A 13,597-nucleotide genomic window follows, 5' to 3' on the forward strand; every position below is an offset into this window, starting at 1 on the left:
AGACCCAATGTCAGTGCCCTGGACACTGCCGAGGAGGAAGAGATCCCATATGTTAGGGGTTGTCCTATTATTACTTTAGAATTTAAATACAATACATAAATAATAATAATTATTATTATATTAATAAAATATTAATGACAATAATAGTAAATAATAATAATAATAATAATAATAATAATAAAAAACAATATATATTAATTAAAATAAGAAATCATTAAAAGTAATAACAATAATAAAATAAAAAAAGTATAATACAATAATAATTCTACATAATTAAAATAATAATAATGAATAACAAAAATAATAACAAATAACCAGTAATTATAATAATAAAATAATAATAATAAATACAATAATAATAAATTACAATAAAATAATAATAATGTATAAAAAGTAAAATAAAAGCAAATAATTCAAAATAATAATACCACCAATAAAATATTATTATTATTATTGTCAACATAATTAGAATACAATAATAATAATAATAATAATAATAATAATAATAAAATCATTATAATACAATAATAATAAAAATAATAAAAATAATAAATAATTAAAATAATAATAACAAATAACCTGGATAATAATAATAATAATCATCATCATCATTATCCAAGTATAGTACCAGAGCTGTAGATCTGCTCGACCACAAGAGGTTCAATGTCATTTAGGTCTTCATAATAGGGAGTCTGCATGTCGTCACAGTATTCATTATCGGGGAGATCGAGACGTCTTGGTATCAGGTGTCTTCTTCTCTTCCAAATCCTAAAAGGACAATAGGGGTAAATTCACATGTGGCAGATTTGCTGCGGATTTTAGCTGTGGATTTGCCCAGATAAAATCCAAGGTCCTGGTTCATCATTTATGTTTTATTTTAAGTGACTTTTCTTTTTTTCTCATGTAATATTCATTGTTGTTGTTTTGTTTTTTTTGAGCCAAAATTTTTCAAAATGGCGCATTCAGGTTGATGAATCGAGTCATTATTGCAGCTGCGCCTATTTTTTGCTTAGTTTTTTCCTTGTTTGAGCCTTTTTCTAGGCAAATTCTTTTTTAAGTTGTGCATATTTCAGAGTCAATGGTCTGCTTGTTTGCTGTTCTCTCTTCTCTATTGTGGCCGTTGGTTTTCTAATACAGATATTTGCCGACGGCTTTTTAAACGGTCTCCGAATCTTTGAGCAGACGTCCTCTCGTCGTCCCCCTGGAGTGATTTTTTTGCAGACAATCGAGTTGTGTCTGATATTTAATGCATCAAGCGACTTTTTGCTATAAAAAAAAGTGCAAAAAAGGTAAAAGACAAAAATATAGGACATTCGCTCCTTTTTGTGTCAAATTTTGGGTGTTTTTTGACTGTTTCTAATTTGCAACTTATTCTTCTTTTAATTTGCATATCTAATAAAGTCTATTTAATGCCTTCTCTTGTTTCCAGGCCGATTCCTGAAGTGCAATTTTTTTTTTATTATTATTTATTTGTGCAAATGTACTGCTGTCTCCCTGGAGTAATGTTCTGTACATCTGTATTTTTTACTCAAATTCTTGGACTTTTCTGAACACGGTGATACCAAATATGTGTATTTATTTATTTTCTTAACATCTTTATTTTTAATGTTTTTTTTTATTGTTTTTCATATTTTTTTAAAAAAACATTTTTTTACTCTTCACTGTATTTGTTAGTCCCCTTAGGGGACTTGAACCTGCAATCGTCTGATCACTTGTACTATACACAGCAATACCACAATATTTTTGTATATAGGAAAAATCAGGGTCTCTTATGAACACCGGACAGAATCTGGCTTTCATTAGAGGCATGATGGTCTCCGCCAGAACCCCGGTCTTCATGGCAACCCTCAGAGGAAGCGGATAGCGAAACGCGCGTCAGGGGTTTCTTGTGGCCGCCATACAGGTTCTGTATTGCTTGCAGCATGCACTTATTATTAGTTATTCCCAGTGTCACCCTCCATGGTTATTTCTAGATATGTTACGTCTACATTTCCATTATGTTACATCTAATTTTGATATGAATACCTGTGTTTTATGAGTATTTGACCTAACATATATTATCCAACTGTTATTGGGTATATACAACTTTTAGTGGGCATTCTCTATTAATTTGTATAGTGTAGGATTTATTCCACCTCATTACTTTATGTTAGCCTCTTTTGAATATTTGTAACCGGATATATTTGTTGGTTATACATTCTGGGTATCACCTATATGGTTGTAGCCTTTGTCTGATATTCTCCTTTTTAATCTCCTTTTAATGTGTATACGTTTTAATTATTTGTTATAATTAAGGATTAATTTTAGTACTATTCTGGCTATTGCTCCTAATCTTTGTATAGTCTGCTAGACTATTAGAGGCTGTTAGAGGCAGATGATGGCAGAATGACACAGCCATCATCTGCCAGCAAAGATGTGGAGTCAGCTTCTGAGCCCGCATAAAAAAACAAGGAGCCAACAAATGACTGGGGAAGGAGCCGTCCGTGAGCAGCAGGGGTCCAGTGTAGTCGTACCGGTGACTGACGGCATAATAATAGGGAGCGGCGGGAAAGTGGTGTCTACATATAAAAAATACATTAGTTCTCCTACTTTAAAAAAAAAAAGTGGAATAAAAGTAAAAACGTTTACCAAAAAGTGTGTGTGTGCCAAAATTTGTTACATTTTTCCTGCAGAAAACGGGAGCAAATATCTTAAAGCGAATTTATCAGCAGGTTTTTACTGAACATAATATAGGGACAGAGACCCTGATTCCAGCGATGTACGGCTCCATTAGGTCTACGCTGCCCTGCACTCACCTTACCATGTTCTCCTTGTAAGACACGGTACATTGTGTAGGACTGAACGATACGTTGCCCAGATCATCCCAGCAGAAACTGTCTTCATCGCATATGTAGTAGCCATTGGAGAGCAGGCGGAGGCTGTGCCGGCAAGGACTCATAGTAATGCCGGGGGGGATTGAGGAGCCGCTCTTGGGGGAGTCCATCTTCAGCTGCTCAGAATTTTCTCTGTAAGGAAAAGAAGGTGACTGTCCAATGAATGCTGTTATTCTATAGGTATCTACTCATCACCACCAGACGCTTCTGTTATGGGGGTCTCTGCTATCCATCTTCCGGATGACCATCACTGACAAAGACTGAAAGCAGAACTCTAAACATAATTCCCACACAAGGCAGAAATGTGCACAGGTCATACAATAGTTACATACCCTGCAGGGTTACTGTGGCGTTATATAGGATTTTCTCCTTAAACTTCAATCCACATCATTGCAGTTTTTATATCCTGGACATTATATACATGCATACACTGCCTTGAAAAACTATTCAGACCCCCTTGACTTTTTCCACATTTTTTCACATTACACCCACAACCTTAAATGTATGTTATTAGGATTTTATGTGATACCAACACAAAGTAGTACGTTTTTGTGACGGGTGGAGGAAATGATAGATGGCTTTGTAAATATTAAAAAAAATATCAATTTGAAAATTGTGATGTGCATTTGTATTCAGCCCCCCTGAGTCAATACTTTGTAGGTCAATTTTTCACTGCAGTTACTGCTGCAGGTCTTTTGGGGTCTCCTCCATCAGATGCCAGATAGAGAAGTGCGATCCGTCACTGCACAGAACACGTTTATACTGCTCCAGAGTCCATTCACTGCGGCTTTACACCACTCCATCTGACGCTCGGCATTGTGCTTGGTGATGTACGGCTGCATGCTGCTGCTCGGCCATGAAGCTCCCGGCGGGGGCGCAGTGTTTGTGCTGATGTTAATAATAGAGAAGGTCTGGACTCTGCAGTTATGGGGTCAGCGGAGCGGTGGTGACTTTTCTGCCCTCCTATCCTCAGCACTCGGCCCCCCCGCTCTGTAACGTTACGGGGTCTCCACTTCGTAGCTGAGTTGCTGCGGTTCCTTCCACTTCTCAGTAATATCACTCACAGGTGATGGGGGAAGATTCAGGAGGAAGAAATGTCATGGACGGACTTGTTCCCCCGGTGGTTCCTATTACAGGACCGCGCTGGTATCAGTGAGCTCTACACCACTGAACATTCTGTAACATGTTAGTAAAGGCAGACGGCATGGCAGGGGCCAGAGGTTATACACCGGGGGCGAGGGGATAGAGGTTATACACCAGAGGCTGAGGAGCCATATGATATACACTGGGAGGCGAGGGGCCAGATGTTATACACAAGGGGGTGAGGGGCTGTTTTCATATACTAATGAAGGTTCTACTGATATATTCATATACTAATTGTTGTTCTGGTGAGTTATTTCTATACTGATGATAGTTCTGGTGCTGCATTCATGTGTTGATGGTAGTTCAGATGCAGTATTCATGTACGGATGGCGGTTTGGGTGCTGTATTCATGTACTGATGTTGGGTCTGGTCCTGTATTCATGTACTGATGGGGGTCCTGGTGCTGTGATCATGTACTGATGGTAGTTCTGGTGATGTATTCTTGTACTGGTGGTGGTTTTGGTGCTGTATTCATTCAATGATGGTGGTTCAGGTCCTGTATTTATGTACTGAAATAGTTGTGTTGCTTTATTCGTGTACTGATGGACATTATGATGCTGTATACATGTACTGATATTTGTTCTGATCCTGTATTAATATAGATGTAGTAATCCTTAATTTGTCAGACTTGATAATAGACAATAGGGTCAGTGTGTTGTCCATGGACATTACAAAGACAGAAAATACAGCCATCTGAACGAGGCCACATGTCAGCCAAGCAAGTGTTTAACTAAATTTCCCCATACATATGAGATAGCTGACGTACGATGATCATTCACCTGGCAGCTATCTCTCTCATAAACAGGCGTGCTCGCTCTGCCGAGTCAATATTGGTGAGTTCAGCTGAAATTAATCTAATGTGTACAGGACTATACAGGAGTACTATCTAAAGGGTACGGGCACTTTTAGTATACCTTACCCTTAGGGAGCATGACCACTTAAAGGGACTCGGGCAACATGAATGACAAATCCAGCCCTGCATATAGTCTATATTACATACATACTGTACATACATGCATTGCATGCATTCCATAGAAGCAGGTGTAGAAACATTGGGGCAGTTTTATCATCATTGCCATAAGTTTTAAGAATTTACAAATTTAAAAAAAAATTTAAATATATTTCAAATGGCACTGGACATATGAGACACCGTTCCTTACTCCACCTCCTGTGTGCACCTGCATCAATTGCAGTAAGTTATTTTATGACTGATATAAGTAACACTTCTCTCTGTTGATACTTTTCAGAAGTGATGAGGTGTAAACAGAGCCAAAAACACATCGAATGCCAATAAAGTCCTGACCCCAGCACAGCGAATATTTACCGCGAGCAACGGCCAAAGAGCTTGTATGGCAGAAGCACGATCTCCTGGAAGAAGGACGAATCTGGAAGAAAAAGACCAGAGTAATTAACAAGTGACACCAAGATAACACATATACTTCTGCCAGGGTCCGAATGATCCACCATAGTATCAGGGGGTCCTCTGGAAATTTAGCAAATGTTCTTCACTTTTCTCATATATTTTAGGAGAACTTAATAAACTATTGTACCAGGGCTAAATTTGGTGCATAATAATAATAATTTTATTTCTATAGCGCCAACATATTCTGCAGCATTTTACATTACAGAGGGAATATGTACAGACAATAAAGACATAACAGAGTAACACATAATTCAACAAATACCAAGAGGAGTGAGGACCCTGCTCACAAGAGCTTCCAATCTATGAGGAAATAGGGGTGAGACTAAAGGTAAAAATAACGGAGGGCAAGGGTAGGGTGATAGACAGAGATGAGGGAGGAGATGTTGGGTGATGCAGAACTGTGAAGAGCTTTGTGGGTGATAAGTTTATATTGCATTCTGTAAAGGATGGGCAACCAGTGTAATGACTGGCACAGGGTGGAGGCATCAGTGTAGAGGCTGGACAAAAATACGATCCGGGCTGCTGTATTTAGGAAAGATTGGAGAGGGGAGAGTTTAGTAAGAGGGAGACAGATTAGTATAGAGTTGCAATAGTCCAAGCAAGAATGAATAAGAGCAATAGTCAATGATTTTTGCAGAGTCAAAGGTAAGAAAAGGGCAAAGTCTCAAGATGTTTTTGAGATGCAGGTGACCGGATGTAGGGGGTGAAGGAAAGATCTGAGTCAAATATAACCCTAAGACAGCGGGCTTGTTGCTGGGGAGTAATGGTGTAACTGTGGCACCCCAGGGGTCTGGTTTCCCACAGTAATGTAATGTTATGTCTGAGAGCAGGTGGGAGGTCCCTTGGTCAGGAATCCTATGCATGCCACACCTCCTGCCCAGTCCTGGGAGGGGAAGAACTTCCCCTGTATAAACCCGGGGCTGAGGCAGGGTTAGTGGTAGAGAAGAGAAGCAGCATAGGAATAAACAGCAGAAGCTCAGTGGGAGCAATACTACTACGAGTCAGGGGCTGGCAGCTGCAGAGCTCGCCCTGACTGAGAAGCTTTCTTACCGGACCCGGCGTCCGAGGCTGTGGGGACTAACTCTTACCCAGCAGCAGAAGCCGACCGGCAGGGGATTTCAGGTCCTCAGGCCCAGAAACCCGAAGGCACGGTCACACGCGTGGGACCAGCACCGCCATCGTGGAGCGGAAGCCATAGAAGGCCCCGAGTCACCGGCCATACGGGTGAGCACCACACGGTACACTCAGGGACGTGGGCTACTTATATCCGCTTCTAGCAAGGTAGCCAGAAGAGTACAGTCAGTTTGGGAGGCCTACAACTCCGCCTGGCCAGGGGAGATCCCATCTGCTCAAGGACGGACCAGGCCCCGTTCGCTAGCAAGTACTCCGGGAGGGTCTATCGTTGTTACCAGTAAAGACCCTGAATTACACCGCACCGTCTCTGAGTGGTTCCTGCTACCCCCATCTTCCATGTCGGCTGCCCTAAGGCCATACCCCTCCCGTTGGGGGTTATACTATCACGCTGCACAATTCTACACCGGCCTCAGCGGTCTGCCCTGCAGCGGCAGCTCCATAGCTGCAAATCAACGGGTGGCGTAGTCGACACTCAAATAACATCTATCAAGACTGCCACACACTGAGTTTGACTCCCTGGGCACGGACCGGGTCCCCGCCACTCGGAGACTACAACCCTCATCTGATCCGGTTCCGGGTAAGCCCCATGCGCTAGACGCTGCGCGACACAGCAGGCCCAGGGGCGCGTCAACTTTGGCGTAGTCGGCAGGATTTCGTGCCCGCAACCACCGGGTACTGCGTGCCTGAAAAAGAGACTTTTAAAACTTACCATCCGTGAAGTTTTCCCGCCATCGGTGAAGATTCCCGCCATCCGGCGCCATTTTCAGCCTTCTTCCCGCCATCTGTGAAGATTCCCGCCATCCGGCGCCATCTTCAGCCTTCTTCCCGCCATCCGTGGAGTTTTCCCGCCGTTGGACGCCATCTTGAGGACGCCGCGCGGGAAGAAGAGGGGCGTGGACTCTGAAAAGCCCGCGAGAACTGAAGCCCCGCCTCACGTCCGGACGTTGCGTAAGGTCCTGGAAGGAGCCCAGCAGACGCCGACGTCACCGGAGCGCGACGGAAGGTCCTCAACCCTGACGATCCACTGCGGAGCCGCGGCCTACGGAAGAGGATCATCGCAAGGTAGGCCACGGTCCACTAGGGGGGAGAAGGATGTCGGATACGGAGGAGAGCTTCACCGCTTCAACCCCCGCCAGCGCCACCGCTGTCGCGGTCATGCCTTTCACCATGCCCTATATCCCGGGGGCAGCCTGGCTACCCCAGTACTCAGGGGAGTCACATACCCTGCAGGACTTTAGAGAAAGGCTGGATAGCCTCTTCCAGGTGTACCCCCTCACAGAGGAGCAAAAAGTGAGCATCCTGGTGGCCCAATTAACCGGAGCAGCCCGAAGGGAGGTAAAGTCCTGGCCACCTGGGGGGAGGACTGTCGCAGGGATACTAACCCGGCTGAGGGACACCTTTGATACCCGCACCTCAGCCGAGATCAAGCTTAGATTCTACGGGTGCAAACAGCGGGCCCATGAGAGTATAAGGGACTATGCCCTGAACCTACAAGAGGCCCTGAGAGCCGTTAAGCAGACCGACCCTGACGGCGTGGGAGACGAGGACAGGCTGTTGACTGAACAATTTATAGAGGGTTTATATTGCAATGCCCACCGAACCCAGTTGCGGGCAATGGCCCTACAGGACCCTCATCTGGGATTTGCACAGTTCAAGGACAGAGCCATCCGGGTGCTCCGAGAACCGGCACCGGATGGCGTTGTGACCCACAGGCGCCCAGCTATCACTTACCACCAGGAGGCGGCGCCCTTGTCGGCAGGGCCTGTAGGGGCTGATGCGCAGGCTTTGAACAATGACCCGGCTCCAGACCTGCACCATCAGGTCCAAGAGCTAGCTAAAAGCGTTGCTGCGTTAACCCGAACTGTGCAGTCTTTACAGGCTTCCACTCCAGGGAAGATCCAGCTGGCATCCGGACCGGAGAACATCCCGTGGCGTCGACCAAGGAGGACCCCACCGGCCAGAGGAAGACCCAGTGACCGGTACAACGAGGACGGACGACCCATCTGCCGCCGCTGCAATCAACCCGGACATATGGCAAGGTACTGTCCTTTAAACTGGCACAACCTGGGGGTAGAGGGCCAACCCCCAGGAAAAAGATCACCAGGCCCATCGAACTGGCGCGACAAATATGTCGGAGGACGTCCAGTCTTGCCTGTGGTACTGGATGGCATCCCTATGAGTGCCCTACTGGACACCGGGTCACAGGTCACCACCATCCCGTACGTGCTCTTCAAGCAGTACTGGAATGACTCGGATATAACCCGCTACCCTGACGACGACTTGAGTATCATCGCCAGCAATGGTCAGCCCGTGCCACAGATCGGATTTAAAGAGGCGACCATTAAAATCGGTAGAGTCGAACTAGCAGCACAGGGACTGATTATTGTAGATATTGACAAACACGAGAGTCACCCAAAGATAACGCTAGGAACTAATGTAATTGAAAATTGTCTTGCAGAGGTGATTTTCCTTTTACAGCAGGTTGCCAAGAACGCCAGCTCCGGCAAGCAGCGGGTGCTCCAGAAAGAGATCCGGGCACTGATGCGACGGCAACAGGTGGAACTCTCTGGCGGTGAGATTGGTAGCGTAAGAATGTGTGACCCTTTTCCTATTGCCATGCCCCCAAAAAGTGAAATGATGATTTGGTGCCGGGCAGCTATTGGTCTGAGAGGTAGAGATTACCAGGCAATGGTAGAACCAGTTTACTCAGACAGTAGGCCCACCATCTTGACAGCACGGGGGGTGGTTAATGTACGCCATGGGAGGGTGCCCGTTCGCATAATCAATATCGGGAAGAGGGAAGTGTACCTGCCCCGGTATGCCACGCTAGCCAAATTATATACCATTAACCAAAATGCTATACAATCTGTGGAACCCTTGCCTCCATCTCACCCGGAGGAAGGTAACGGCTCTAAGAAAACAATGGAGGACTGGTGTCAGCAACTACATTTGGGTACTGACTCCACTCCCTCACATCAGAAACAGGGAGTCTATCGGGTGGTTCAAGAGTACGAGAGAGTGTTTAGTAAACACCCGTTAGACTTCGGGCGAGTCAAGGGGGTAGAACACCACATCCCCACGGGAGACCATCCTCCCATAAAAGAGAGGTATCGACCCGTACCCCCTGCACACTACCAACACGCCAAGGGGATGCTTAGAGACATGAAGGAGGCTGGGGTGATCAGGGATAGCTGTAGCCCCTGGGCAGCTCCACTAGTCTTAGTCAGAAAAAAAGACAACACCATGAGGATGTGTGTAGATTACCGGAAAATCAACCGTATCACACACAAGGATGCGTACCCCTTACCAAGGATAGAGGAGTCATTGGCTGCTTTAAGATCTGCTAACTTCTTCTCTACCTTGGATCTCACTAGCGGGTACTGGCAGGTTCCTGTAGCAGAGGCGGACCGGGAGAAGACCGCATTCACCACCCCGATGGGACTTAGCGAGTTCACCTGCATGCCGTTCGGACTCTGCAACGCACCAGGAACCTTCCAACGACTAATGGAGTGTTGTCTGGGCCACAGAAACTTCGAGACGGTCCTGTTGTAGCTGGACGATGTCATCGTATATTCCAAGACGTATGAGGACCACCTGAAACACCTGGCGGAAGTGTTCGAAGCTCTGGCGAGTTACGGCCTAAAGGTGAAACCCTCCAAGTGTCACCTCCTGAAACCAAAGGTGCAGTACCTGGGACACGTGGTGAGCGCTGACGGAGTGGCTCCCGACCCTGATAAGATCACCGCAATTAAGGAATGGCCAAGCCCCTCCAGCGTAAAAGAAGTGCGGCAGTTCCTCGGGTTGGTAGGCTACTACCGAAGGTTTATTCTCGGTTTCACCAAAAAGGCAGCACCTATGCAGGACCTCCTGATAGGCCAGTCCCGGAAGGCCAAGAACCAGAAGCCGCCCTTCAAATGGGAGGAGCTGGAAGAAGAGTCCTTCCGCCAGCTGAAGATGGCCCTCACGGGGGACGAAATCCTGGCGTACCCGGATTATAGCCAGCCCTTTATCCTCTACACCGACGCCAGTAACATCGGGCTAGGAGCCGTACTGTCCCAGATCCAGCAGGGGAAGGAACGAGTAATCGCCTACGCCAGCCGAAAGCTGCGACCCACCGAAAGGAACCCCGAGAATTACAGCTCATTTAAGCTAGAGTTCCTGGCCGTAGTATGGGCAGTCACCGAGCGCTTTAAGCATTACCTCGCTTCTTCCCGGTTCACCGTGTACACGGATAACAACCCGTTGACACACCTGGACACGGCAAGACTCGGTGCCCTGGAGCAGAGGTGGATGGCCCGTCTGTCCAACTACGAGTTCACAATCAAATACCGGGCCGGACGCTCCAATACCAACGCGGACGCCCTGTCCAGGATGCCCAACCTGCTGGACGAAGGAGAAGATCCGGAGGGACTGGAAGAAGTTGAACTCCCTGCGTTCCACCGTCATGGGACTATCCAGTATTCCCACCGGGTAAGGAGTAAGCAGGCTGCTACGTTGAACCCCTTACCTCACTACAACTGGGCGGAAACGCAAGACAGCGACCCTGCCGTCCGAATGGTGAAGGAGATGCTGACTCGCCCGGAGGCTTGTCTTGAACCAGATGCTCCGGAGGAAGCCAAACAACTATGGGCAGAGAGGAGTCGACTGTTCCTTTACAAGGGGAAGTTGTGCCGCAGAATGGTTAACTCCCGGACGCATGAACTACTCTGGCAAGTAGTGGTGCCACGAAGAGACGCAGCCATGGTGATGGAGGCATACCACGACGGAGCTGGACACTTCGGGTGGAAGAAGCTGGAGTTCCTGCTGCGCGAGCGATTCCACTGGGTAGGCATGAGGGGAACCATTGAGAAGTGGTGCAGAGACTGTGGCCCGTGCAACCTAAGAAGGAAGGACCGTGCCAGCCAGAAGACTCCCCTGCAGTCCATCGTCACCCGGCAGCCGTTGGAACTGGTAGCCTTGGATCATGTAAAACTGACCCCAAGCAGAAGTGGCTACGTCTACGCACTAACCATCGTGGATCACTACTCCCGGTTCTTGGTTGTCGTCCCCGTCAAGGACTTAACAGCTCGAACAGCAGCGAGAGCCTTCCAGCAGCATTTCTGCCGTCCACACGGGTACCCGGACCAAGTGTTGACAGACCAGGGACCTGCCTTTGAAGCGGAGGTCTTCCAAGAATTCTGCACTCTGTATGGCTGCCGGAAGATAAGGACGACACCCTATCATCCGCAAACTAATGGACTTTGCGAGAAAATGAACCAGGTGGTAATGGATCTTCTGAAAACGTTGCCCCTGGAAGAACGCAGTCTGTGGCCTGAGAAGCTGCCCGATCTGGTGGACCTATACAACCACATCCCGGTAGGTTCCACCAACTGTACCCCGGCTTACCTAATGAGGGCAAGACCTGGTAAGTTACCTGTTGACCTGGAAATGGGAGTCCTGACACCCGAGGACACTTCACCAGAAGCAGACTGGGACACAGAGAGGCAGCAGCAGTACCGGAGAGTACAGGAGAGCGTGGAGCGAAGTCTCTGTCAGGCTAGGGAAAGACAAGAGAAAACTTACAACCAGTATGCTCCCGCTGTTCCCCTGGTACCCGGAGAGCAGGTCTTGAAGAGGAAGAGACGGCTCCACAAGTTGGACGACCAGTGGGAGAAGGACCCGTACACCGTACTGCCCTCAAGCCACGAGAACCCGAAGGTTTGTACCATCAGTAAAGACGGAGGGGAAACCACAGCCATTGTATCCTGGGACCACCTGAAAAAGTGTCCCGAACAACTGAGGAACCCTGAAGAGGAACAAGAAGACCATCGACCCGTAGAGGAAAGGGAAGATATGGTTAGTACTGTGCTCGGGGACTTCCCTCGGTCTTGGACTCAAGTCAATGGTGCAGTTGTGGTACCCGTACTCACCTTCCTCCAACCAGCATCCCAAGCACCTACGGAGCAACAGGTAGAGCTGGAAGAACAGCCGGTCCAGGAGGCAGAAGACCCCACACCAGCAGACCAGGAGGATCAACCCTCTGCTTGCAGTGAGCCTGCCATATCCCTAGTGAGCCAAAGAGCCGGTAGACAGCTGCCCAGTTTACCCTTGACAGCTCCTACACCCTGTAGTTCAGGGCTAGACAGTCAGCTCCGTAGGTCCACTAGGGCCACTAGAGGCCAGTTACCCGCATGTTGGAGGATTTGAAGTGTATAAATTGTTTTATTTATGTTTACCTGTGTATTGTTGCTTGTGTATAATTTTGTGTTTCTAGTTATTTGTAGGAGTCCTTGGTGGATTTACCGGGAATCCCTTGTACATAGTTGGAGCGTAACCCAGGATGGACTAAAGACTGTTAAGGACTCGGGGCAGGACAAACTCCTACCTGGTTACGTCTCCCTGTTTTGGTGAAATGGACACCTTGCTTTTCTTCAAAGACTGCACCCGGTTACGGACATGCCGTGACCACCTTTATGTGTTTCTTCTTATTGTACTGTTATTGTTGTTATATCTTGTTATGTTTTTCTAAAATATGTTTAGTCCCGGAGTACTAAATTTCACTAGGGGGGAATGTGGCACCCCAGGGGTCTGGTTTCCCACAGTAATGTAATGTTATGTCTGAGAGCAGGTGGGAGGTCCCTTGGTCAGGAATCCTATGCATGCCACACCTCCTGCCCAGTCCTGGGAGGGGAAGAACTTCCCCTGTATAAACCCGGGGCTGAGGCAGGGTTAGTGGTAGAGAAGAGAAGCAGCATAGGAATAAACAGCAGAAGCTCAGTGGGAGCAATACTACTACGAGTCAGGGGCTGGCAGCTGCAGAGCTCGCCCTGACTGAGAAGCTTTCTTACCGGACCCGGCGTCCGAGGCTGTGGGGACTAACTCTTACCCAGCAGCAGAAGCCGACCGGCAGGGGATTTCAGGTCCTCAGGCCCAGAAACCCGAAGGCACGGTCACACGCGTGGGACCAGCACCGCCATCGTGGAGCGGAAGCCATAGAAGGCCCCGAGTCACCGGCCATACGGGTGAGCACCACACGGTACACTCA

The 13,597-nt window shown here is 47.5% G+C and overlaps 1 protein-coding gene across 1 annotated transcript in view; it reads right to left on the reverse strand.

The window, feature by feature from the left end:
* Positions 1–13,597, reverse strand: part of TMEM71 (transmembrane protein 71) — an 85,154-nt gene that overhangs the window by 15,101 nt on the left and 56,456 nt on the right. The window contains exons 3-5 of the mRNA XM_073676801.1: positions 5,341–5,401; positions 2,796–3,005; positions 629–768 (exon numbers count right to left, since the gene is read on the reverse strand). Coding sequence (XP_073532902.1) covers positions 629–768; positions 2,796–3,005; positions 5,341–5,401 — 411 coding nt within the window. The remainder of the gene's footprint in view (positions 1–628; positions 769–2,795; positions 3,006–5,340; positions 5,402–13,597) is intronic.

The sequence above is a fragment of the Phyllobates terribilis genome, unplaced genomic scaffold, assembly GCF_046119375.1.
Source record: "Phyllobates terribilis strain yellow unplaced genomic scaffold, ASM4611937v1 Scaffold_4__5_contigs__length_816908805, whole genome shotgun sequence".
In the NCBI taxonomy this organism is placed as follows: Eukaryota; Metazoa; Chordata; class Amphibia; order Anura; family Dendrobatidae; genus Phyllobates; species Phyllobates terribilis.